The 25,628-nt window shown below is 38.8% G+C and overlaps 2 protein-coding genes and 1 non-coding gene across 3 annotated transcripts in view; 1 reads left to right on the forward strand and 2 right to left on the reverse strand.

Moving 5' to 3' along the window:
- Positions 1-23,192, forward strand: part of LOC106104062 (protein unc-80 homolog) — a 33,729-nt gene extending 10,537 nt beyond the window's left edge. Inside the window, 43 exon segments of the mRNA XM_013284000.1 lie at positions 196-358; positions 435-625; positions 1,373-1,490; positions 1,696-1,757; positions 1,826-1,961; positions 2,061-2,235; positions 3,274-3,430; positions 3,963-4,134; positions 4,436-4,528; positions 4,760-4,905; positions 5,184-5,303; positions 5,728-5,840; positions 6,818-6,974; positions 7,436-7,542; positions 7,544-7,639; positions 7,975-8,200; positions 8,524-8,710; positions 9,072-9,241; positions 9,355-9,603; positions 9,769-9,898; positions 9,996-10,136; positions 10,204-10,397; positions 10,898-11,043; positions 11,322-11,516; positions 11,683-11,878; positions 12,102-12,320; positions 12,428-12,573; positions 12,926-13,091; positions 13,565-13,726; positions 14,248-14,451; positions 14,811-14,927; positions 15,411-15,545; positions 15,878-16,001; positions 16,855-17,067; positions 17,571-17,755; positions 18,143-18,308; positions 18,765-18,932; positions 19,577-19,696; positions 20,024-20,134; positions 20,561-20,733; positions 21,370-21,482; positions 22,113-22,249; positions 22,604-23,192. Of these exon segments, the coding sequence (XP_013139454.1) occupies positions 196-358; positions 435-625; positions 1,373-1,490; positions 1,696-1,757; positions 1,826-1,961; positions 2,061-2,235; positions 3,274-3,430; positions 3,963-4,134; positions 4,436-4,528; positions 4,760-4,905; positions 5,184-5,303; positions 5,728-5,840; positions 6,818-6,974; positions 7,436-7,542; positions 7,544-7,639; positions 7,975-8,200; positions 8,524-8,710; positions 9,072-9,241; positions 9,355-9,603; positions 9,769-9,898; positions 9,996-10,136; positions 10,204-10,397; positions 10,898-11,043; positions 11,322-11,516; positions 11,683-11,878; positions 12,102-12,320; positions 12,428-12,573; positions 12,926-13,091; positions 13,565-13,726; positions 14,248-14,451; positions 14,811-14,927; positions 15,411-15,545; positions 15,878-16,001; positions 16,855-17,067; positions 17,571-17,755; positions 18,143-18,308; positions 18,765-18,932; positions 19,577-19,696; positions 20,024-20,134; positions 20,561-20,733; positions 21,370-21,482; positions 22,113-22,249; positions 22,604-22,713 (6,609 nt within the window). The 3' untranslated portion in view covers positions 22,714-23,192.
- Trnar-acg lies at positions 1,023-1,095 on the reverse strand. Its single transcript has one exon. It is a non-coding gene; the product is annotated as a tRNA-Arg (tRNA).
- Positions 23,193-23,600: 408 nt separating the features above from the next.
- LOC106104085 (nucleoporin NDC1-like) lies at positions 23,601-25,603 on the reverse strand. The gene has a single exon (XM_013284024.1). It carries the CDS (start codon positions 25,413-25,415, stop codon positions 23,709-23,711), a length of 1,707 nt encoding a protein of 568 aa, XP_013139478.1. The 5' UTR covers positions 25,416-25,603; the 3' UTR covers positions 23,601-23,708.
- Between the last annotated feature and the right edge of the window lie 25 nt (positions 25,604-25,628).

The following is a 25,628-nucleotide window of genomic DNA, read 5'->3' on the forward strand; positions in this document are numbered from 1 at the left end:
TAGGAGATACCTCCAAACAAACCTTCATCCTTCCTATGATCTATCCATCCATCCATCATATGCCCACAGCTAAAAAATAACATTAAGAGATATATGATACTTAGAATACAGCAATTTAAAAGTCCTAGGGCATTTATTTAAATAAGTCATTTGGCTGACGGAAAAACAGCACAAACTATTTAACTACTTTATTAGTACAGTGATACTGCAACAAAAAAGAGTCAAAATCACCAGCATGTAAATAACATACTTTTATGTTATAGAGCTCGAAAACGCGTCGAGGACAGACTAAATAGATTTGGACTTCGTAAGATGGGGAAGAAAAGAGATGGGAGCATTGAAGAATCGTCTGGGGGATGTGAGTATGCACTGATTTTCCATTCGTTCTTTGGTATTTCCATTCATTCATTCAATCATTAATCCTGTGTTTGCAGACATGTCTCGTCGCGGGTCCCTGGAGGGCGGGTCCGGGGGCGGGGAGTCGGAGGTGGTGGTGCTGAAGCGGCGGCGGCTGGTGTGCGCCGCGCCGCTCTACGCGGGACTCGCTCGACTCAACTTCTTGTTGGACGCCACGCAGCCTGGGGCCACGCCTGACGCGCTCTTTATTGCTGCTTTACTGGACTTGGTATGTTAAAACCCTGATTGTTGTTTAATGTTTATTTAACTGTCTTAGTGTATATTTAACTAGCTGTTGCTCGCGACTTCGCCCGCGTGAAATAAAAAAATAATAAAATATATAGCCTATGTTACTCACTCAGAATGTAGCTTTTTAATGGTAAAAGAATTTTTGAAATTGGCCCAGTAGTTTAGTTATTTCATTGCATAAAAATATACAAATCTTTCCTCTTCCTCTTTATAATATTAGATCAGAAAATATTTAAAGAGTCCGATGAATCCGTAAAATACTATACTTTTGAATTCGACTATAAAAACAATAATAATACGTGCAATATTTTTTTGGTCACATTACATCTTATCCGTAGTTTAAAATTTTACTTAAAAAAATGAACAAAAAGCTCTCGCGACCCTGCCAGGATTCGAACCTGGAATCTTCTGATCCGTAGTCAGACGCGTTATCCATTGCGCCACAGGGCCTTGATACAAACTAGTTAATTTTGACAAGAGATCAATTTTTATATTAGATCAAATCAAGCCGTTGTAACAATAGCTATTTATCAATATTTAATGCTAAATCTTTAGCAATATAAGGGACTTTTATTGTTTGCATTTGTTTGTTTTCAATCTATAAGATGTTTAAAATAACATTATATTAAGATTTACGTAGGATTAAAACTGTATTCAACTTTGATTTTATTGTTTCTTTGTATAGAAGTCTTAATAAAAATATAACGTGAAACTGTTATTTTTGCAGCCGTTCACAGTGGTGGTGGCGCGCGCCTCGGTGCTGTTGGAATGCGCACATTTAGTACACAATTGTAATAAAGGCCAGTGGCCGCATTGGCTTAAGTCGAATATGGTCAAAAATTCAAGTAAGTAATATTAACTATTAAAAAACTAACATACTTTTAATATTTGTAAAAATAAAAGGTCTAAAGTTTTGATGATATATTGAATTATTTCTCTATGTTTTCTATAGTAGGTCTAATCATATGCATTAGATGTAGGGAATTGTACAGTATGGTAAATAAAGATGGTTTTTGTCCCAATCCTTATAAAATTAAAAAAAAATTACAGTGTCAGCCAGTCCTCAGCTTAGAAGAAGACTCGCTGGAAAATTATTTTACCAATGGGCTGAAGTAAGTAAAAACGTCTTACATTATTAAATAAAAAAACAAACCCGTTTACTCTTAATTTAATATTACAGGCGATTGGAAATAGATTAGAAGAGATGTTAAATGAAGATAAAAAGCACCTTGACACTGTGGTCTCCTTGGTGACTGACCCCGATGGTCAGAGGGAACTTTTACAGCAAGACGAAGAGGAAGATTTTCTTGATGAAGGTAGACAATAAGTATATATGTTGCTGTCTCACTTTATTCGAAATAGAGTGAGAGAGTTGGCAATATTTTTACTGAATTTTTCATTTTTATTATTTGCAGCAAGTATACGCCTTCCTGGAAAGACGATCGGAGCCGAATGTCCTCGAGCGCTAAGATTAGTAGCTTGCGTATTACTATTTGAAATAACCGCTTTCCTACGCGAAACCTACCAAAACCTACCGAAATCCAGCCGCTCCTCGCTAAAGGAACGCGGCCCTTGGGACAGGGTTTACAGGTAAGTACAATAAAAACGACCAATATTTACCGAGTAGTCAATTCTCGCTTTCAATATAAAAAAAATGATTATTTTTATTTTTTGCGAAGATGGATGCGAAAACGTCGTTTGTTTTGTAAGAATATGTGAGTTACTGAGCTATATTTATTTGAAGTGATAATATAAGGAGTGCATAATGTATTTGACGAGCGTTTTGTTTTGACAGGGCTCTTAGCAGTCAACAGGCATTAGTGCCGGTCGAGTATGTGTTCTGACGAAGTAATGCATGTTCATTCGCATTCCGCACCGAGCGTGCATGTCTTTAGTACAATTTAATAACTTAAAGAACATGATTTACTAATAATATAACACATAAATCGGTTAAAAAGAGGTTCACAGAACAGTACAATTTCAGTTTATTATAAGTTTTGTAGGAAGCGTTTTTTTGTCAGTGCAAAAATTTGTCACCATGTACGAACTTCTAACAGTTTAGTTTTTAAACTCGTTCTCTCTTTCTTCTCTTCTTTCTCTCTTACTCTCTTGCCTTTTGTTTTATTACGAAGTTTATTTATTTCCTATCACGTACTGTTCTGAAAGGACCTTAAGAAAACAAACAAAATAAGTACATCCATAATCTCATAAATATAAAGAACGCAAGTGCATGGTATATAAATGAATGAAGGGCACGATACTACTAAATTTTGTACATAATAATACAATTTCTAAATAACAATAATATTAAATACACTTATTAATGAACTATTTCAACTGATACTATTGCCTATTCCGAAACTGCTTGTAGATTGAATGCACTTTTAGGAGATTGAACGATTAAAAATAAGGCACTGAAATTACACTGATATTTCTTAGACTCACCTTTTATAGTAATGAAATAGAAATAGACACTTATAGTGACTAAGTAAAGCTTCGCTACATTGGCATGTAAAGACATACGGATGAAATATTAAAATTAAAAGAGATGTATTTAGATTAAAAATATAGATGAATAGTAAATAATATATATTGATAAGCTTTTATTAAGCGATGTATAATATTCAGGGAAGCCAATCGTCGTTGGAGCATGGCTCTATCGAGTATGGGACATTCTCAAGCGTCCGCACAAAGCCTGCAGTCAATCGCCGGCGCTGAAACTGAAAGGAAAATATCATTTGTACTACATGAACCTGAAAATGTGTCCGGCGGGAGCAATGTTACGGTAATATACGTTTATTTTTACTTCAATGTTTTCATGTATTTTAGCTTATGCTATAGACATTCTTTATTTAAAATAATCACAATCATCATCAACTATACGTCCCCACTAAGGGGCTCGGAGCCTACCCTAAATTAAGGGTGACTAGGCCATAGTCAATCACGTTGGCTCTCTGATGGTAAGTTGATTTCATATATCACATACTACCTTTTACCCACGACTCCGTCGTCGTGGAATTAAAAGAAAAACAAAAGTAACTTGCCTATGTGTTCTTCCAGACTATTTTCTACATCTATTCCGAATCATCCAGATTATCTAAGCCGTTTAGGCTACAAAGTCTAACAAACATCCATCCATCCATCTAAACTTTCACTTTTTTGAATATCAATCTCTTTACCTACTTTTGAAACTGTGATGTCATCATTATACTATACTAGTCCACTTTTGGACAGACTTCACAGATTCGCTATATCTAGCATTGAATATAGATATATTTAGAGAATTATTGGACAACAGCGGTTTGGATTAATTTCAGCTAGCTGATGCGATACCGAGTACAGCACTGGAGGACAAGAAGGGCCGGCTGGGGTCCCGCGGCAAGGCGCCCATGCACCGCCGCAACACGCAGCAGACGCACTCCGCGTACGGCTCCTTCAAACGAAGATCTATTAAATTGCGACAGAAAGATACCAGAGAAGTCGATGATTGTAAGTTACTTTGAACTTTTAAAGTGGGTTTACACTGTTGTCTATACTAATATTATAAAGAGGAAAGATTTTTATTTTTGTATGCATTGTACCCAAAAACTACTGGGTCGATTTTATTCTTTCACTATTCAAAATCAACGTTAGCAATTAGTACATAGACATAGCAAACATAGGCTATATTTTTTTTTCATGCGGGCGTATTTTTTCCGAAGCTCACGAAATTAAATGTCAATGGAGTATTTTCAATAATTGACACTCAAGGGGACATTTCCATTAATTGTTTTATATTATTATATTCCAGTCATAACACGAAGATCAGATTCAATACAAAGCAGACGTAAAGTTTCTTCATTATCCGATAGAAGTGATACATCCGATGTTTTCCCTGGTACAGGTAAATTTCTCATTTTATTAATTGAAATCGACTAATCGTAAACTCGTATTTTACGATTAGTCGATTTCAATGTTTTTTTTTTATTTTGACACTAATTGGTATCCACTAATAGGGAAGTGATTGGCTCCTGCAGCAAAGTGGAACCTAGTGTGAAATAATAATTTTTTTATTTATTTATTATCAAATTTTAATTATTTAACAATTGTGGGCCTATGTGGATGTAATTGTTAGGTACAGTAATAATGGCGAACGAGCTGGACAGCGGCGGCGAGGAGAGCCCGGGCGTGCTGTCGGACGACCACGAGCCGCCGCCCGACAGCCCCGACAGCAACTCTACTGACCCCCCCGACAACAACAAGGGATTCCCTTGGCTTAAGGTACTGCCCTCACACATTCACGTAAAAAGGAAAAGGCATTCACACAGATTTTTTCGAAGTTCGATCGAATTCAATAGAAATTGTAGACTATATTTACTTACACTTGTTACTGACTGAAAATGTCATTTTTTGTCTTTGCATTTTATTGGATAGTTTCAATGTTTATTTCTAATGCAAACATGTCTGTTTTTCATTACTCTGTGATTAATTTATCGCAAGGAAAATTGAGCTATATTGGATCAACATAGGGTTTAATTTTACATGTTTTATTGTTCTAGGTGATGGTGAAGTTTTTGAATTCCTTTAACTACGTGTGCTGCCATCAAAACTTCTGTCACCCGTACTGCTTCCGACGGAATATGAGAGCTACCGTTCGTCTCATGAAGTCTGTGCAGAAGGTAACTAATTTATTTTAAATTACAATAATTTCTTAATTTGTCGACACGGTACTTTGAGGTATATAGCTATGGGTGAGTTTCAAGAGATTGTAGGCTCCTTAGTATTTTGAATTAATTTACATATTTATTTTACAATTTTCAACTCCTGTTCCAATGACGACACTTATGGTCTTTAATAGTGGAAATAGCATATTATGGATATTACTAATAATAATAAAAAGCATTTATGCAGATAATCACATTTATTACATTAAATAAATTAAATTGACTTTTGATACATATTCTATTGATCAAATTATTATCTCCGGTTTTTTTATTTGTTTGTCCTAGATAGCCCCAGTCACTATTAATTTTTTTAACTTATTATAGTTATATTTATATTTAAATGTATATTTGCTTTTAAACTAAATATATATTTTTTAAGATTTACGGCGAGAAGTTCGGTCCGGAGACGAGCAGTGCGAGCAGCGAGGAGTGCGCGGGCGGGGCGCGGCGCGGCCGGCGCGCGCGCAAGCCCTCCGACCACCTCACCGATAGGTTCGAACACTACACGTAAACCATTGTGCAATATGTTTGCTCCCGTACACAGAGCAGTAGCGACACTCTACACTGATATTAGATTGCATGCGGTTCGTACACAAAGTACTCCATACTCACTTAACACATCATCAGATCTTACAAAGTAGTAATCCCCTATTTTGGGAGAGGTTTCTACTATAAGCATCGTGATATTTATATACCTTAATCAATTTGAACAATCTAATATAGCTGTAGAATGAAGCAATATTAAAAGTTTAAAGAAAGAGTTAATTCTTAATATTTGCATGGAAATTTAGATTTTAAATTTCATGTCTTCTGGAATATTTTTTCAAATAAATTTACAATAGATTACAGTTGTAATATACAACGCTTTATAATACCATTACTTCCTGGCTCATTGGCTCTTGCTACACAGGGGAATCTAATATAGGAGCCTATACCCCATGAAATGTTAACTGATTAGTGTGAAGCATCATCATCATCTCCTTATCGTACTCCCGGAGGTTCGGCGCAACAGGTTTTTGTCCTCCATATAAACATATCAAACATCATCTGTCATCACTTCCATTTTGATCATGTCGCCTTTCACGCAATCCATCCATCTCTTTCTAGGTCTACCTCTACCGGTGTACCCCTACACTGATAACCAACGTTCTGGTTCTTACATGAGATGAATCCGTCCTCATGACATGCCCATTACATGCCAACCTTTTACTCCTAACCTCTACCACTGAGGCTACTCTCGAACTTCCTCTAATGTACTCATCACTGTTAAACAATGTAGCATTTATTACGATATCTTTGTAAATGTAATGATTTTTTTTTATTTGTTTTCTTTAATTCTTGTAGTTGTAGTTCTTGCAGCAATCTTGTTGTCTTGGTAGTTGTATTTTTTTTTTAATTCTTTACCTTGGGTTTTTATAGATTTCTTCTTATTACAAGTCATTTTTTAATGTAGTGAATTGTTCCATCAGGATCGATCGGTCCGTGATAGAGACGGCGGGGCTGGCGTACCGCGCGGCGGGCGTGGAGCACACGCTGGGCGGCGCCGAGCCCGCGCCCGCCGCGCCCGGCTCGCTGCCCTACCCGCCCGCAGACACGCCGCACATACTCAAGTATCTCAAGGGACAAGTTAGTTAAATTGTTTTTATTATTGAAGACTATGGATATATCCATGATATATCCATGAAATATAAACACCTAATCCTTTTATACAAAACAGAATAGAACAAGAGATTTGTTTATTTTTTTACTTTTGTCACTACGTGTATGATTATGTGAATGTATTTGCGCGTTATTACCAAAGATATCTAAGAAACATTTAGCCTAGACATAGGGAACAACATTTTTCACCGGTAACTTCTTAGTACTGTAATATCTCAATGCCAAATCCGACACGCCGAGACGTTTCTCAGTGGTCAGTGGTTGAATTATTTTATTTGTGATTTTGATTATCGGCCACCATGCAGCGCTAGTGACATTATGTCAAAAATGTTTCAAGTGAAGTGTCAACTATATTTTTTGAATATCTGTGGTTGTTACGCGGCACCTTGCTTGGTGCACCTTTGGCTAATGAGCACGGTGGCGGCCAGGTGCGCGAGGCGTACCACATGCCGCTGGCGACGCTGGTGAAGGGCGCGACGACGCTGAGCGAGGAGATGTTCGGCGAGGTGGCGCCGGTGGCGTGGCGGCTGCTGGTGCGCCGCCGCGCTCTTCATCCTGGTGGCGGTGCGCGCGCCGCACGTCGCCACCGACATCATGCACAACGACCTCAAGCACTGCGACCCTGGAGTCAGGTAATACTGCTTTACTGCTGCTTACACTTAGTACAAAGATCAGGTACTTTACACTGGTTTCGTGCTGGTACTTTCTCTGAAGGTACTATTTCATTTACCAAGTTTAGTGCCGTCTCGTGTCTTTGTATTGACATCTAAAAAAATAAAATATAAACATTTAAATATTAATTAATTATATTGACATGTGGTTTTGAGGATTGAATATGTGAAAAATGTTTCAAACGAAGTGCCTTCTCCATATATTTGAATCTCTATGATTTTGTGTGACAAATCTGCACTAAGAAATGTGTTTTGTGACAAAAAATGTTGAGTACAGTAAACAGCTCATATTTCAGGATCAACGCGATCCTACGCTTCCAAGTGATATGGAAGCTTCGTTACCAAGTGTGGCCCCGTATGGAGGAGAGCGCCTCCGTCACATTCAAGGTTCCTCCTCCGGGAATAGAGTTCACGTTGCCCTCGCCAAAGATCGGCATCGAGTCGCTGGCGGTTGTCGACCCACCCTGGAGTCCGCAGGTCAAAGACAAGGATATGGAAATGACGCTCAATCAAGAAAGACATGTAAGATTTTATATTTTTACATTGTATGTCCAATTTTAGGAATGTAAATGTGCAAACTTGCCAAAAAAATAATCATATTAATAAAAAAAATGCGAAAATTTATTGGATTAGATTGGATTAGATGGATGGTTAGAGTTTGTAGCCTAAACGGCTGAACGGATTTCGATGAAATTTGGCATAGACGTAAAGCATAGTCTGGAAGAACACATGGGCTACTTTCTTTTGTTTTTATTTATACCACGCGGAAGAAGTCGTGAGCGGAAGCTAGTAGGTATCATAAATAAAAGGTAGTTGTTATATTATAATTTTTTTCATGTTTGCAGCGTTCGCTAGTAACAGCCACAAAGACTCGCAAGAAGCAGCAGACGGAGGCAATGAAGCGCGCGCTGCAGCAGCGCAACGACAAGAAGAAGGCGGAGCGCGAGAGCTTCCTCATCACCACGATCCCCATCACGCGCCAGGCCGCCCGCGAGCCCGCGCTCGACCACGTGCCGGACGACCATGTCGAACGTGAGCATAATTAAATAATATTTACATCTTTACATCGCTATTTACATCGCTTTGACATCTTCGCACCAATGGGTCGGCTCGCCCGATACAATACCACTACCACACAGAAGACAGGCGTGAAGTTGGAGCAATTCCGCGTTTCGTTTGATGAGTGTGAAGACGCATAGGAAGAGGAAATATCATCTTTATATGCGTCTCTTCCTTCGTCGATTAAAGGTAGCCAACGCATCCGCTGTTGCAAATGTCTATGGACAGCGGTCGCTTCGCCGTTTTAGTGGATTCAGGTGGACGCTAGCTCGTTTGCCAGCGTATAATATAAAAAGAGAGATAGAAGTATGTAATGTTAATATTGCGGTGTCAGCGGCGGCGGACGAGGAGGTGGTGGAGGGCGTGCGCGGCTCGCACCACGCGCAGGTGGCGGCGCCGCTCTTCCCCTCCGCGCTGTGCTCCGCCGTCGCCGAGATCGTGGCGCTGCTAGACGACGCTGCAGTCTCGCGGGACGGCTGCTCCGTCTATGAAGTCGCATATCAGGTTCATACATCTCGTACAAACACATAAAAATAAATGACAGTGAACGACATTTTTTCACCGGTAACTACGGTTACTACTTTTTGTGCTTTTTGATGAACCATCTTTGACTACAGTGTATCTGGGGCTGTCTTGTGGAGGACTCTGCACTTTTCCTGCGTCACGTCCTAGAACGTTTAACACGAGACCATCAGGATGAGATGTTCAAGTTGCTGCGACATCTTATCCGGTTCATCCCGCGCCTGCCGCAGCAAGCCGCCTTCGCACTCTATAACTATATTATCGGATACGTAATGTTCTACGTACGCACTCCACATGAAGACGGACAGAGACTTATTGGAGCCGCCTTATCTATACTATGGATGGTAACTATTGTTGTTAACAATTTCGAATTTATTTCAAAGCTCTCATCAATAGATGGCGTTTGAATCGGATTCAATAACGATATCGCGTTTTGTAAAATTCTTTTTGCTATGTTTATCAATAAGTTTAAAAGTTTTTGAATAAAGACACATTTTTTTCTATTACAGGTCGTTCACAGTGTACATGGTATAATGTTCAAAGACCTTAAACAGATTTTACGAAAAGAACAATGCGACGCATCGATATTACTTACAGCTAATGTACCTGCTGCTAAGAAAATTATTGTACACGGCCCATGTAAGTATTAAATAAGTAATAAGTAACAACCTTATTTAAAATAGTTCAATGTAATATAAAAACCACATTATTTACTAATGTAAACTTTAAATTCTAGCTGACAACGAAGGCAGCATACCGTCACAGTTCCCAGTGCAAGAAGACACCCAGTTCTGTCAAATTTTGAGAGAATCTTTAGATTTCTTTAGTATACCAGATAAATTGCACGATGAATACTTTTTAGTCGACTTCAAAACACGTAAGTTTAATGTTTCCTATGCAATAAATTATAGTTTATGTGTTACTAATCTTGTGTTTTATTTCAGGTCAGATCCATAATCCACAAAGTTACGTACGGGACCATTATTTCTTCAAACGTTCTCAGTATCCACAGTTAGGGCTGGTTCACATGGAGCCTGAGGAAGCGTTCCATAAACTACAACAACAAGAATTACTGCAAAAATTTGTTGAAATCGGCAAAGTGCTTCTTACTTGGGCTATTTTGAAAAACGTCGACATGGTCAGTATTGATTTAAGATAATGTAACCGAAACTACTATTTTTTTTAATAAATCTAAAATCCTAGAATACCATAAAAGTAGAATTGTAGTAGTGGTTCACGTTAACGTAATTCTTGCGACATAATTCTTCTAGTTACCTTTGTTTAATGGTTACTAAGTGTCTCGTAGTGTACATTTTATATGAGAAGCTTATACTATCAAGCTTAAGATTTTCAATAAAAGCTTTTTTTATAATATAAGGTGGTAAACGAGCAAGCGGCCACTTAAATCCACAGAAATGGAAAGCGACCGCTGTCCATAGACATCCGCAATGCAGGTCCGCTGCCTACCCCTATTTGATGGAGGAGGAGACGCACATAAAAAGGACATTTCCCCTTATCATGCGTCTCCTTCACCATCAAATCCACTTTTCCTTCCCATCCTTTCTTCTTAAGAAAAGTGTGGAATACTACTATGAGTATATTAGTAAAAGTAGTACATATGACTTTCTCTTACCCAAGGTGGTGCAACGAGTAGTATTCCTGCACGACGAGCTGATGAAACTACCTTCATTCCCTCGCAAGGCTTTAGAGGCGGATCTCGACTTGTACAGCCGAGGGAAACTGGGCTCTACCTTACTCGGCCTCGATGTCTTACATAAATTCATGTAAGGATATTACATATATACTATCGTTTTGATATATTTAATTTTCTCTTACTTTTTATAAAAATAATATTTTTATCTGTCTGATATAATCTAGGCCGAATACTGAAACATTTAAATATGGGCATCTTAAATGATAAGGTCACACTTAAACTCCAAATTCCATTGAAATTGTCGTTTGTCATATCGTAAGCGACGTCAAAAAAACCTAGTGTTAAAGATTCTTTTCAGTATTCGGCCGTTATTCTATTATTAGTGAAATAGCCTTAATGTAATCTCAGGTGGGTGCGTCTGATCGCGCGCATGTTCGAGGCGATGGCGGGCAACTTCACCTCCTCCCGCGACATCCACCTCTTCCTCAACGTGCTGAACGGCGCGCTCATGCTGCACAGCGAGGACTCCCTCATACTCCGATACGTCATCGCCACATACGTCAACGCCGCCTTCAACTTTAAGAGTATTTTCTCTACTAATGGGTAAGTTTCGTGGCAAAATTAGATTATTACATATCTGCAAACAAAACTTAATAAAGATCAGAGTAGTTTTCTTAGTTTCGCACTAAATCTACATTTAGGGTCTACTTTAGCAAACTTTTAAAGATTCTAAGTGCGTTTTGTTTTTTTAATTTTGTCCTTCTTTCAGATACTTGTTAATAATGCCAACGCTCCTACAAATATATTCTAACTTCCAAACGAACAAACTGGTCACAACCACAATAGAGTATGCGGTCAAACAGTTTTACTTATTGAACAGAAAACCATTTATTTTACAAATGTTCGGCTCCGTGTCGGCCATCTTGGATACAGATGAAGAAGCTACCTATGGCGATGCGAGTAAAGTAAGTGATTTTTAATTTGTTCATTAAATAGACTAGCACACACGACATTTGTAAAAACTTCAGAAAATGGATTTAACATGAAAAAGTCAAAAACAAAAAAATTAGTTAATCGGCCCTTCGAGCACAGATTTTTAAAAGCATTTGTTTTTCTGTGCTTCATATTTTGTGATGAACATTTATCGAGTACGTAATCAAATCTAATGATGTTTAATTCAACTTTTAGGTACAATCAAGTTGTCTATTTAACTTATTACTAAGTTTAGAAACGCCGTCACCTGATCCCTTGCACATAGCGGAGCTAATTAAAGAAGAGAAACCTCTCAAACCTATAGACTTCTGTTACCGCGACGAGGATGAAATGGTCAACGTTTTGGACTGCATTAGTCTTTGCGTTATGGTGGTTTCTTACTCAGCTGAGAGTATGCGTGGATATCAAATGCTTGTAAGTGACCCAAATACTATGTTAACTAACCATCGCTTTTTAGCATGTTGGAGTATCTCAGTTTTTTACGTTGTGTTTTTAATTAACTTTTTAATTTTTGTTTTTAGATAATATTAGAGGCGATCCTTCCATGCTATGTGAAACAAATTCAACTACCGACGTATAACAGAGAAGGAAAAACTGAGAAAGAAATCATACAACAATTAGCAATAGCTATTAAAACGCTTGTCAATAACTGTGAGGGATTATCGAAGTAAGTGTACACTACACTAATATTCACTCCACTCCATATTTTTTAATAGCTGTTGCTCCCGGCTTCGTCCAAGTGGAAATAAAAAAATGATTACATAGCTTCTTAATGGTGAAATATTTTTTGAAATCAGCCTCCTAGGTTTTGAGTTATTTCAACACATACGTACAAAAATACAAATCTTTCCTGTTTATAATTTAATTTTGGCGGATATACTTCACCCGGGAGTATTTATTTACTTACACGTTTTCGACGATTAAAGTTTAACCACTGTATGTTATGGTCCTTCGAGTCGGATCAAGGAATCTACAATTTGTCTTGACATCTGTACATGATATTATGTGATATGTAAAAGGTCGTACAACGGGCCGTACCGCACGTCGCCGGAGCACAAGGGGTCGTCGCAGCGCGGCTGCGCGCGGCCCGCCTTTGTGCCGCTCGACCTGCTGGACGACGAGTCGCACTCGCGCTACGTCAGCGAGCACGCGCGTCTGCCGCCCCCCGACACTGAAGACTCCGAGGTGAACTTCTTACATAATACACTTTGATTATTACTTTGTAACTAGCCTTCTACCACGTACGACTACGCTGCATTATAAGAAAACTGAATTAGGACCTTGTGTGTTTTTCCAGAAAATTTTCTACATGTACACCAAATGTCATCGCGATCCGTTCAGCTGTTTGGGCTGTAAACTTTAACATCCATCCATTTTGCATTTATTTTATCTTACTAATATTGTAAATGCGAAAATGTGGATGGATGGATGTTCGTTAGACTTTGTAACCTAAACCTAAACGGCTTAACGGATCGTGATTAAATTTGCCATAAAAGTAGAGGATAGTCTGGGAGAACACATAGGTTACATACTATTGTTTTTACTAGTTCCATACGGACGGTGTCGCGGGCGAAAGCTAGTAAATATTAAAGTAAACGTTACCCTCTAAACAAGTTGATGTAAATTAGACAAATGTGCGATTTTGTATTGTTTGTCAGCTGGTGCGCGCGGAGTACCGGCGGCCGCGCGACGTGCTGCTGTCGCTGGTGGGCGAGTTCGTGGGGCGCGCCGGCTCGCGCCTGCTCGACCTCAACGGCTCCAAGGGCAGCGGCGGCAGCGAGGGCAAGCCCCTCGAGCTGCTCGACTCCAAGTCGCACGCCGTCAGTACTCGCACTTACTGTATACTCACCAATCTTAAAACATGGTTCGATGTTTAAATGATAGCGTTCTCCTGCGGCTTTAAGCGCATGGCATTATCAAAACTGCATTTTATTGTTTGTATTTCGTAAAACTTTCAATTGCAAATACTTCAATGACAAAGAAGACCCTTGACGTTGGCGGAAAATCGTTTATGAGTAACCATGGCAAGCTTCTTTGTTGCTATTGGCACCATTGCAGTTTTTGTCTCTTTCCCGCAAAAGGATTTTTTCCAATTGTTTTACCTTCCAAGTTCAATAGCGTGGAAATATATATAGCCTAGAGCGTGTCGCAAATGTATCCCTATATTTATTAAAATTTGATTGCTGAAATCCTACATAACTAAGTCGTGTGTGTTTACGCTTTATTACACTATAGAAGTATAGATAATTAAATTTCGTAATAACATATAATTTGGCCCAACTTTTGGTGTAGATTTTTAGATTTTTATCAACAATTTTAATTATATTAAATTTTCCGGCAGCGCCTCGCGGAGATCGCACACTCGCTGCTGAAGGTGTCTCCCTACGACCCGGAGTCGATGGGGTGCCGCGGGCTGCAGCGCTACATGACGCTGGTGCTGCCCGCCGCCGAGTGGGCCGACATGGACCTGCGGCCCTCGCTCACCATCATACTGCGCAGGCTCGACAAGGTCTTCCTCAAGATCGCTAAGAAGCCCAGCATAAGGGTACGACACTTTATTATCAATGTGACTTTGTCCCCACATACATCTCTATCAGTCGTCATATCTGAATTCACACCCTTAAGCATATCCTTAAAGACTTAGAAGAATTTGTTTTATAACTAGCTTTTGCCCGCGACTCTGTCGGCGTGGAATTAAAGAAAACAAAAACAAGTAGCCTATGTGTTCTTCTAGACTATCCTCTATATATATGCCAATTTATCATCGAAATCCGTTCAACAATTTAATCTACAAACTCTAATAAATATCCATCCATTGAAATAAACGTTCGCATTTGTAATATTAGTAAGATTTTCAAAATAAAATAAGACTTTACTTTAATATAGAAAAACTTTTTTTTATAGAGAAATACAGATTGGGATTCTGCGGCTGTATTGTTGAAAGGAGTATACGAAACTATGGTTAGATGTCCTTACATTATGCACTGGCAACAAGTCAAGACTCTACTCAATACCGTACAAGTAGGTATTATTTATTTACTAGCTATTGTCCGCGACTCCGTCTGCGTAGAATTAAAAACAAAAGCGTGCCTATTTGTTTTTCCAGACTATCCTCTAGGTCTACACCAAATATCCAACCATCCATCGATATAAATATTCGTATATATAATTTTATAGTATCTTCCGCCCGCGACTCCGTCCGCGTGGTATTAATAAAAACAAAAGAAAGTAGCCCATGTGTTCTTCCAGACTATCCTCTACAACTATGCCAAATTTCATCCAGATCCGTTCAGCCATTTAGGCTACAAACTCTAACAAACATCCATCCATCCGTCTAAACTTTCGCATTTATAATATTAGTATGAAGTAAGATAGTATAGTATGATTGTTCAAAAATTTTTTCATCATTAGAAAGCTATGCTATCGTTGAGTAACATTTTTAAATATTATGTCAACAAAGTTGTGGGCAACAGCTAGTTTTTAGTATTATTGTAATACATGCAGGCGTTGATAGTGTCCGAGAGCAGTATGGGTGAGAACCTGTCTTCAGCGACGGCAGCGCTGATGTCGCAGCCGCCGCCGCCGCACTTCTGCAGCACCGTGGTGCGCCTCATAGCGCTGCAGGTCATCAACACTGGGGTCAGTACCACTGATAACACTAGTATACGTCTTTTCAGATATCTTGGCCGTTCAAGGTCGTCTGCCCTCCACTCCTGTACTTCGATTGGCTTAAAATATTATTCTGTGCCGCGACTCATATTTTATCCAGAGCCGCCCAGATATTTGAAATGTTTAATATCTATAACAGACCGTGTTACTTTTTGTATTCTGATTCATTCGTTTAATCAAGTGAACGCTTTGAAGCTCTTTTTAATAATTTTTTCCTTAAACACTTCTAAAGTATGAAAAATAGTTTTAGAAATTTCTCGAATTTTGCTCTGAATATTTTATAGATATGTTTCTCATTTTAGGATAGCTATTCATTGGAGCAGATGTGCGGAGGTACTGCGATATTTCCTTCGGGCGAGAAAACTGAGAATATGCTTATGAATCTTCTAATGCCGCTTTGCTTGCGAGTCGGTAGCGGCAGAAAGGGTAAGTCCTTTTAAGTAACTTGTCTTATTTCATATCTGCTTCCGAAATAGGGTGAAAAAGAACACTGAATATTATAATTGATATGATTTAGACTTTTATAGAATACTAGATTTCGCCCGTGACTCCATCTACGTGGAATTAAAAATAAGTAATAAACATATGTGTTCTTTTAGACTATGCTTTACTTCTATGCCAAATTTCATCAAAATCCGTTTAGCAGTTTAAACTAAAAACTCTTACAAACATTAATTCAAATTTTTGTATTTATGACATCAGTAACATAGTTTACGATACTAGATAATGTGTATTTATAGTTTAATATTATTTATACATTCTCATACATAGCTTGCAATTAACTTAAAACGAACTATAAATATACATAAATACACTACTACAGCCCACCACCACCCATGGGCTCACCGACCCCCGGGTCATAGGGGCCGAATAGCGGAGGCGCGGTTTGGTCGATTTCGGCTCCACACGCACTCTTGATAGAAGTCAACTCTTGATGGAACACAAGATTCATACATAAAAAAAAAAATTAGTCGAATGGTGGAATTCGAACCCACGACCAGAGAGCTGTAGGTCCGTACCGTACAAAAGTGGTACTGTTGTATATCTCAGATGTATAATTACACTAGTCGAATGGTGGGATTCGAATCCATCTCCAGATAGTGGTATGACCGTACCGTACTAAAAAAAATGGTACTGTTTTGTATTTTAGACGTATAAATACACGAGTTCAGCCCACTACCACCCATGGCCCCACCGACCCTCGGGTCATACGGGACTAGGGTATAAATACAGTAGTCGTATGATGGGATCGGACCCCACGAGCAGATGTGTTTCATAGACGTGCCGCCGCTGCGGCAGTCGGACGTGTCGTACGTGGTGTCGGCGGTGCTGAGCGCGCTGTGCCCGCCCGCGCCGCCCGGACAGCTCGCCGCCGTCAACGCCAAGCTCAACGCGGCCGACGCACGCGCCAACTCGCTCACCTTCACCGGCAGCCGCGACATCCGCAACACCACCAGGCTCTCCAACCAGCTCTACAGGATCGCCTTCTTAGGTATACGCGACTTTATCCTGGAATTCATATGTTCATACGTCTACACAAAAACATACGAATCATCTCTATTCTATACGAAATGGTAATATGATAAGTATCAAAGCTAAATTTTACTTTAAAGCCATACTAGCTTTTCCCGTGTAGTCTCTTCCGCAATCTAAGTGATCTCAAAATTTAATGTTCGACATTTTTGTCCAAATTCTTCACCCCGTAAATTACATAGCGTGAAATTATATAGTCTGTAATCTATAACACGACGTAAATGTACGACATTTTCTTAAAATTATTTAAAAATATGCTGTGATTACTAATATCCTTCAACAAAAACGTGTGTGTTTACGTTTTATTTTGTTCGTATAGATTAATTTATTATGAGTTCGACACATATGTAAGTACAGCGGTGAAATTTCTTCGTTTAAATAAAAAGTGACTCAAAAATCAATTGAAATAAATCAAATTGTTGATTACAGATTAGTTTAGATTGTGTATGTTGTGTGGTGCAGCTCTGAAGGTGATCTGCGCGTGCTTCACGAGCGAGCTGTGCTGCGAGTGGGGGCGCATCGCGCGCGCCATGCGCGAGCTGGGCCGCCGCAACGAGGCCGCGCACCACCTCTGGGACTTCCTGGAGCACGTCGTCACCTACCGCACGCCGCTCTACGTGCTGCTGCAGCCCTTCATCGTGCACAAGGTCACATTGCCCGCCGCCTGCCCCCTGCCCCTTTCTGTCTCTGTACCAACTTATTTTAAATAGCGCAACACAGTTAACAGAAGGGTCTGCAACTGAAACACAGAGTTCCTGACTTATAGCTTTTGCACAAAATTGATTTGGACCAATAGAGTTTTTTTTTATTTTTTCATTGTTTATGCTATTTCATTGTTTCTTTTGGCTATGTCAAAATAGAGTCAGTACAGTTGGACAGTCACAACCGCCAGTCATGGATTGTATGGAGTCTTTGGCACCAGTTAGCGTTCACACTGTGCCAATTGATTGACAGTCCAGTTATTAAGCGCTACTGACCAGTTGTACTGGCCTAGTGTTAACGTACCAATAATTGTTTAATTTTGTTTTGTATAGCTATCTCAACCACCTATCGGTGACCACGAGCGGCACATGCAGTTCGTGGTGCGCGAGCGTGCTCGCGGCCTCAAGCTGCCGGCGGGGCGCGCGCGCGGCGCACTGCTCGCCGAACTTGCTCGCGAGCTGCGCACAATGCGCGATACACACGATCACTACAAATTCGGTACTTCTCTTTACTCCAAAGTTATCACATCTATACTAGTATTTTTAAGAGGAAAGATTTGTATTTTTATGTATTGAAATAACACAAAAACTAATATTAACTAAACTAAACTAACTAACTAACTAAAATTTCCTTTCTAATTTATTTTTGGATAACAGAGTTACATACCAAAGATTAAATTTAACTGTCAAGAGAATTTTTTTTATATCATAAAGTGGCAATTGAGCAGGAGGCCATCCGCTAAAATGGCGAAGAGACTGCTTCCCATAGACATCTGCATTTGCAGATGCATTGCCAACTAATCGACGGAGGAGGGGACGCACATAAAGAAGAAAACGATATTTCCCCTTCCTGTGCGTCTCATCCATCGTCACATCCACTCTTAGTTCCCAACCTTTAGTTATAAGTAATGCTGCCGACACGCATGTGTATTGTCCATGTTTGTGTTGAGCGCAGAGCAGATAGCGGAGAGCCTGGGCGCGGCGGGCGGCAAGCGCGCCTCGGAGGCCATCCCGCGCGGCGACAAGCAGCAGCAGCACCGGCCCTCGCTCATCTCCATGCTGGTGGGGCGCGCCGGCCCGCCGCGCACTCCGGACCACCCCGCCACGCTCGCCGCGCAGAGAGGTACACACAGTACTTGCAACATACAGCACACGGTACACACCCACTGCGGGACACGGGGAAATAAAACCACTTATTTTTTTAATAACGTAAGGTGGCAATGCTTTTTTTTTCAGAGGGGAATGTTTTACGCATACTCCGTGCCTCGGGGCAGGCACGAGAGTTATGTGGGACTTTCCCCATAATAGGGCATACCCACTAAACCCCTCTGTTCCCTCCTGGTCATTGTGTGGGGCGCCACGGGATCGCTTTCGCTTGCCACCGCGACAAGGTGGCAATGCTGGTTTAAAACTCGTTTATTAGATATACCACTTTGTATTTACTCTTAACTGACCAAACATGAACATCTACACAATACATTTGAGTGAATGACTGATGCTAGCGCGTCTTCATGCTAACATTATTTTTATACTACGCAACATTATACAGATGCTTGCCTTTTTACAAACAAACATGCACTTTAGTTTATAGCTTTAACACTCATTTTAGCTTGTCACTGCCATAAACACCTCTATATCGTTCTACATTTTATTGTAACTTTGATCAAAGATTAAACAAACATGTATAAAACGAGCAAAGATTATGTACCTAACAGACGTGTTAACAAGTTTACTGAAAGATAATTGACTAAATAGTAATTTGAACAGAATCAGTATCGAGCAGTTCAACGACGAGCCAGCAGTTGCCGCCCTACGAGTTCCCGTGTCCTGCGGCCGGCCGCCACAGCGACACCAGCAATAACAACGGCAGCTTACACTCACAAATAGGTCAGCTTACCACAACCATTATCGATATAATTAATTGTATTTTAATGAATTAACAATAGGTGCCACTAAATCATGTTTTTAAATGTTTATTTCATAACATAAGATGGAGCTTATTATAGTTTTGATTTGAGGTGGCGTACTAAACTAGACAACTAACATAGTACCTTTCGAAGAAGTTACCGTTGGAGAAATATTGTTCTCTATGTCTAGTTTATGTATTTCTTAAATGTCTTTGATTACAACAAACGTGTGCTAGCTTTAAATTATCTAATTATTATTATTATCCTTGGAACTCGGCCATAGTAACATTTTTGAATATACTTCAAGGGGTGACCGCTTACTTCGCTAATGAGACCAAGCCCGCGGGCGCGGTGGCGTACGCGGGCACGCAGACCAAGCTGCGCTTCGTGTCCTCCGTCGAGTTCAAACTTACATCAGGTACGTTTGACACTTAAATACGTATCTGATGATTAAAAACTACTAAGGGCTTGTCCCACTACTATCTAATAGAGGCACAGATGACAAAAATGACGCCACTGTCCTATAAAGTAACAAAATCCGATATTTCCATCACATGTTTGACAAGTTTGCAGCCCCACTGATAATTTACAAGAATTTGGTAGGACTGACTTTAAATTTCATACATATTTCACATACATTATTCTACTTAATTGCGTTATAGCGGTCGTTCGCCACACTAGCGCCACAGTCATTTTTTTATCTTAATCTACGTGTTTATTAATATTATTAAGAGGAATTATTAGTATTTTTGTATGTATTGAAATAATTCAACAAATAGTGGGCCGATTCCAAAAAAAGATTTAGATCATTAAAGAGCTAGTATAAGTAATATAATATGTCCAGGCGAGACAACAATGTCCCCCTTGTCACCGTTGTCGACGGGCGAGGGGGAGGGCGAGGGCGAGGGCGAGGCGTCGTGCGAGGAGGGCGAGGAGCGGCCGCGACTGCAGCGCGCGCACGGACCCTCCAAGAAGACATTCAAATTCCGTCGCAGCAGACACGCCAGCAAACCCGATGTACGTACACAGATTAAATATTTCATTACAAAACTTATTTATACTGTCGGCTTAACATGTTTAGTACTCTCGATTCGCCTAATGAGTCCATTTGAATCATACTTTCTTTACTACATCCTAATTAGCTTTGACCCGCCACTTCGTTCGCGTGAAATTAAAAAAAAAGTAAGTAGCCTATGTATTCTTTCAAACTACTCTCTACATCTATGATAAATTTCATCGAGATCCGTTTAGCAATTTAGGATGAAAACTCTAACAAATATCCATCCAATCTTTCACATTAATAATATTAGTAAGATGAAAAAGTTTAGATGGATGGATGTTTGTTACTGTGTCTCCGGAACGGTATAAGGGATCACGATGAAATGTAGCACATAGCAGATGTAGAACATAGTCTGGAAGAACACATAGTTTACTAAATTATTTTTTCTCATCCTCGTCGCCAGTTGTAATATATGCGTATTAATAAAACGGCGTTAGATTTAGGACTGATTTAATATAAATTAACTGATGGAAGTTTGTTCAAATCTACATAAGACACAATATATTACAATTCTGTTTAGAAATAGCGGGCAAAATTGAGTATGATTTTAAAGGAATAGACAGTAATCGTGTGAGGTAATGTGAGATGTGCAGACGTGCCCGCGGCGCGCGGAGTGGACCAGCCCGCTGCTGCTGCCGCCCGCCGCGCCCGCAGACAGCTCCTACGACAGCGAGATCTCGCAGACCTCCTCCACCTCAGGATACAGGTGATTAACGGATTTTCCCTACCGTCACCCCGCTCTGTCCCCGCCTGAGGACAGATGAGGATAAAGAGTTTCATCCTTCTCACCTTTTGCGACGAGGGCACGGTCGGAACTTATTTTATTTTATAACAGTTTCATCTGTCACTATTTAATAAACTCATTTATTTTTTTATTTATTGCATATTGCGATTGTCATCTGGCAATTCTTTTTTATCAATGGCAACATTTTTCAAATTTTATTATGTAAATATGAAAGTTTGTAAGGATGGATTTATGTTTATTAGTTTGTGTCAAGACTGCTGAAGGCATCTCGATGCAATTTGGCGTAGAGAGTAATCTAGAAGAATATATAGAATAGTTTTGATCGGGAAATAGTTACAATTTCCGGTAGATGCTTTTATTTTGTTTTTCGTATTTATACGATAAGTCTGCAACGATTATACATATGTCTTATGGGAATTTGATGAAACAAATGGCAGGTTCCTAAGAGATACGTATTTTTGTTTTTCATAGTTCGTATGCTTTTGAAGTTGCATAAACGAAGTCGCGGAAAACAGCTAGTGTGTTATGTTATTAAGCATTTAAAAATGTGTACATTTGAAATAATAATGTCGAAATAATGTGTGGTGTCAGGGAGAGCTACAGCCTGCAGGCGTCGATGTCCGAGTCTCCGGGCGGGTCGGTGCGCGCGGCGCTCGCCTCGCCCGAGCCGCGCTCGCAGCGCACCGCCTCCGCCTCCACCTCCGCCACGCCGCACGCCAGCCCCGACGGTAATCGACCCTTCGTATGTACCCACTTTACATAACGTACCGCCAAGGAGAACTCTCTCTCTCTTCCTCTCACTCACTCTCTCTCTCCCCTGTCACTTTCTACCCACTCTCTCCAATACAACATCTCTAACAATGTAAGTTATATGCGAAATTTTTTTCATGACTATTGTGATTTTTATTTATGTAAAATTTTGTTTTAAAATGAGATCAAGCGTGTACGCGGTTTTGACTTGCAAAAGAAAAAAAAAATTATCGCTTTACACTTTTTAACTCATTCTAACCTTTCATTCTTAGCATGCGATTGATTTATAACTATTGAACTATAGGAATTATGATTATAAATGTGTTGTGCAGCATCTCTGAGCTGCGACTCGTCGTCAGCGGAGCGCACGGCGCTGCTGGGCGCGGCCAGCCAGCGCAGCCTGCTCACTGGCGAGCTGCGCGACGAGGACACGCTCTTGTAACATTCAAACTACAAATATAAGGAGTGATAACTGCATATGTTATAAAATAAAAAAAAACTTTACACATGTTTAATAAAATTGCGCAAAATCTCCCATACAACTAACCCTAAACATTCAGACGCAATTTTTTTTCGTAATTGTCATTGTATGACAATGATAATACATAGTTCCATATTAAAAACTTGTGTCAACTCAAGACTACACTATAGGGGCTTGTACTAATGCAGCAAATTCTAGGTTAGTTCAAAACATCCTTTTATCTATTCTGTATTGGTCAAACTTTACTAATAAAGTAAATCGATTGCAGAGTTATCTTAGTTGGACTTTATCTCAGTATCTATTAAATAGAATATTAAATGTTAGTTGTGTGAATTATTTTAATAGTGTTATAGAATAGAAATTGAGGATAATATACTGTTACTACTTAGTACAATTTTGTATTAATTTTCTGAATTTTAACCCCACGGTAACGGTTTTTAAATATATTTTGTATTGGATTCGCATCTTTGTATTTTCAATTTCCCATTTATGACTAACTTGAAAAATAATTGTTTTCGTCTGAAAAACCGCATCTCACCCTATAAATTTTTAAGTATCTCATCTGTTAAAAAAAATGCAAAATAAAATATATTTACATTTATTAAATACTAACTACTATTATATTACAAAGTGACATTTTTTTACTTTTTAAATGGAAACATTTAGGAGTATGTACAAGTTTTAATATAAGATAGTGATTTTTTAAATGAAACTTCTTACAGCTTGTATTACAAAAGGTACAAAAAATAATAAAAGTCCATTTGCTCTGCACTAAATGGTTTAAAATGGTAATGGTAAAAAATAATCTACCTTAAATTCACACACAAAAGAAAAAATATTGGTTTTGGCACATCATTAGCATAAGATAAGCATTTGAATTACAATACAAAAAATAAGCACTTAATTATTTATTAAAATAAGAGCAAACATGTGGAAACAAAAAAAAATCTTAATTATCAGGGTTCCTTACAAAGTAAAAAAGGTTGCAAAGCCACCTGGATATCATGTTCTAATGGAATCTCATGAATGTGCTTTGAAAATGTTATTACTATCCTGTATAAACTTCGCTTCACAGCAGACAAAAGAGCTGTTCTCAGTCTTAAAGCAAATTCATCATTTACAAAATGTTTTTTGGGTACAAGTCCTGGTTTTGTTAATTTGTCTAGATTTTGCTTTAAATTCACTAATGCAGTTATAACCTCCGGGATATCAGTTTGAACTACACCATACTTATCTTCCTTTAATGAAGCAGCTACTATTGTTGCCAATCCTTCACAAGTCCAGATAACAGGTTGAGATTGTATCAATAAAAATTTCAGTCTTGTATCAGTAAGTTCACCAAAGAAATAACTAATCCCTGGCTTTTGGCAGAGTTTATGAATGAAATTATTAAATTCTGTCTTTACTACAGTAATAAATGCATTGTCCATTGCCTGTTGTTTGTGATCTTTCAACTCAAATAACTTTGGAGAATATGCCATGTTCCTCAATGGAGAAGAATACATTGATGAACTTATAGGTGGGACATCTGATAAATTATTTTTTTTAATTTGAATGTTATATGAACTCTCGACTTCACCATTACTTCCATCTCCATTTATATTGTCTAATTCTTTATTAAATTGATTAATTATTCGCAAACACTTATCAAGCAAATTGTTCCAGTTTCTTGGATGTCCTCCCGGCTGAGATAGTGTGAATATTTCATTTCTTCTTCTAGCATCAGTCATGGATAATCTTTTCAAATCAAGGGCTGCTAAGTATCTATTGAACTTTGATGTCTGAGCAAGGGCATTGCATAATGTTAGTTCAGTTTCAGATTCAATGGGGAATTTCAAGGGCTCAGTAAGCACAATATTGAATACAGTCCTCATTGTAAATACTGATATAAAGAATAAACTTGTATAAAACCACAAGCCAATATAAATACCAGACATTAGCAAATTAAGAAAGTTGTCCATGGGTGGATCTTCTAGATATAAACTGTAAACATCACCAACCACATTTCTAGACTTATTTCCGCACAGGTAATAGAAAACACAATAATATATCACTGGCATAATTGATTTTCTAAATCCACTAGAAATTATATGGCTTATAACTAACTTGATTTGTTGGAGTTTGTCTTGGTAAATATGTGGAAACGTCAACACAGTAGTGCCAAGTATATGGACACTAAGAAAATAGTACAATCCCATCCACATCCCACCAAACTGTAAAAGTAAGCTTTGTTCCGAAAGGCACTGCCCATCATATTTATCACAAGCTTTTTTCAATGTATTAAATTTACTATCTGCTAAAGACGTGTACAAGTTTATGCTAAAATATCCATTAAGAGAGTATAAAATGCCAAAAACTACATTCTGCAGTGTAAACATATTGAAGAACATTGAGAATCTTGTAAAGTATTTAGGTTGTTGCACTGTGTAATAACTCCCATAGACGTAAGCTTGAAAAAATGACACCAGACTAAGAAGGACAACATTTAAACCCATTTTCCAGCTGAGTACATCATGAAAAGTTGAAACGAGCCATGACACCGGGTGTAAAGGATCTACTTGTATAACGAATACTAGACCCGTAGCAAGCACTGTTTGCAGCACAATATTCCATAACACTGCTTTTACAAGTCTTTGTAAAAAAATTTCGTTTTTGGTCTCCATACCGGTGTTTAAGGTTAGTCTTCTATTTTGACATTACTTTCTTCAAAGTAATTTTGGGTGGTGTGTATTCAATTAACTTTTATAAACACAGGTTATTTTTAGTAACAAATTTCTTTTATAATCGCCTAATAAGCTTATAAGAATAAAGCAATTTTAAACAGTTGAAATAGAAATTCAAAACGAATTAGTATCATAGAGTAAACTGGAGTAAAC

The sequence above is a fragment of the Papilio polytes genome, unplaced genomic scaffold, assembly GCF_000836215.1.
Source record: "Papilio polytes unplaced genomic scaffold, Ppol_1.0 DF823691.1, whole genome shotgun sequence".
Classification (NCBI taxonomy): domain Eukaryota; kingdom Metazoa; phylum Arthropoda; class Insecta; order Lepidoptera; family Papilionidae; genus Papilio; species Papilio polytes.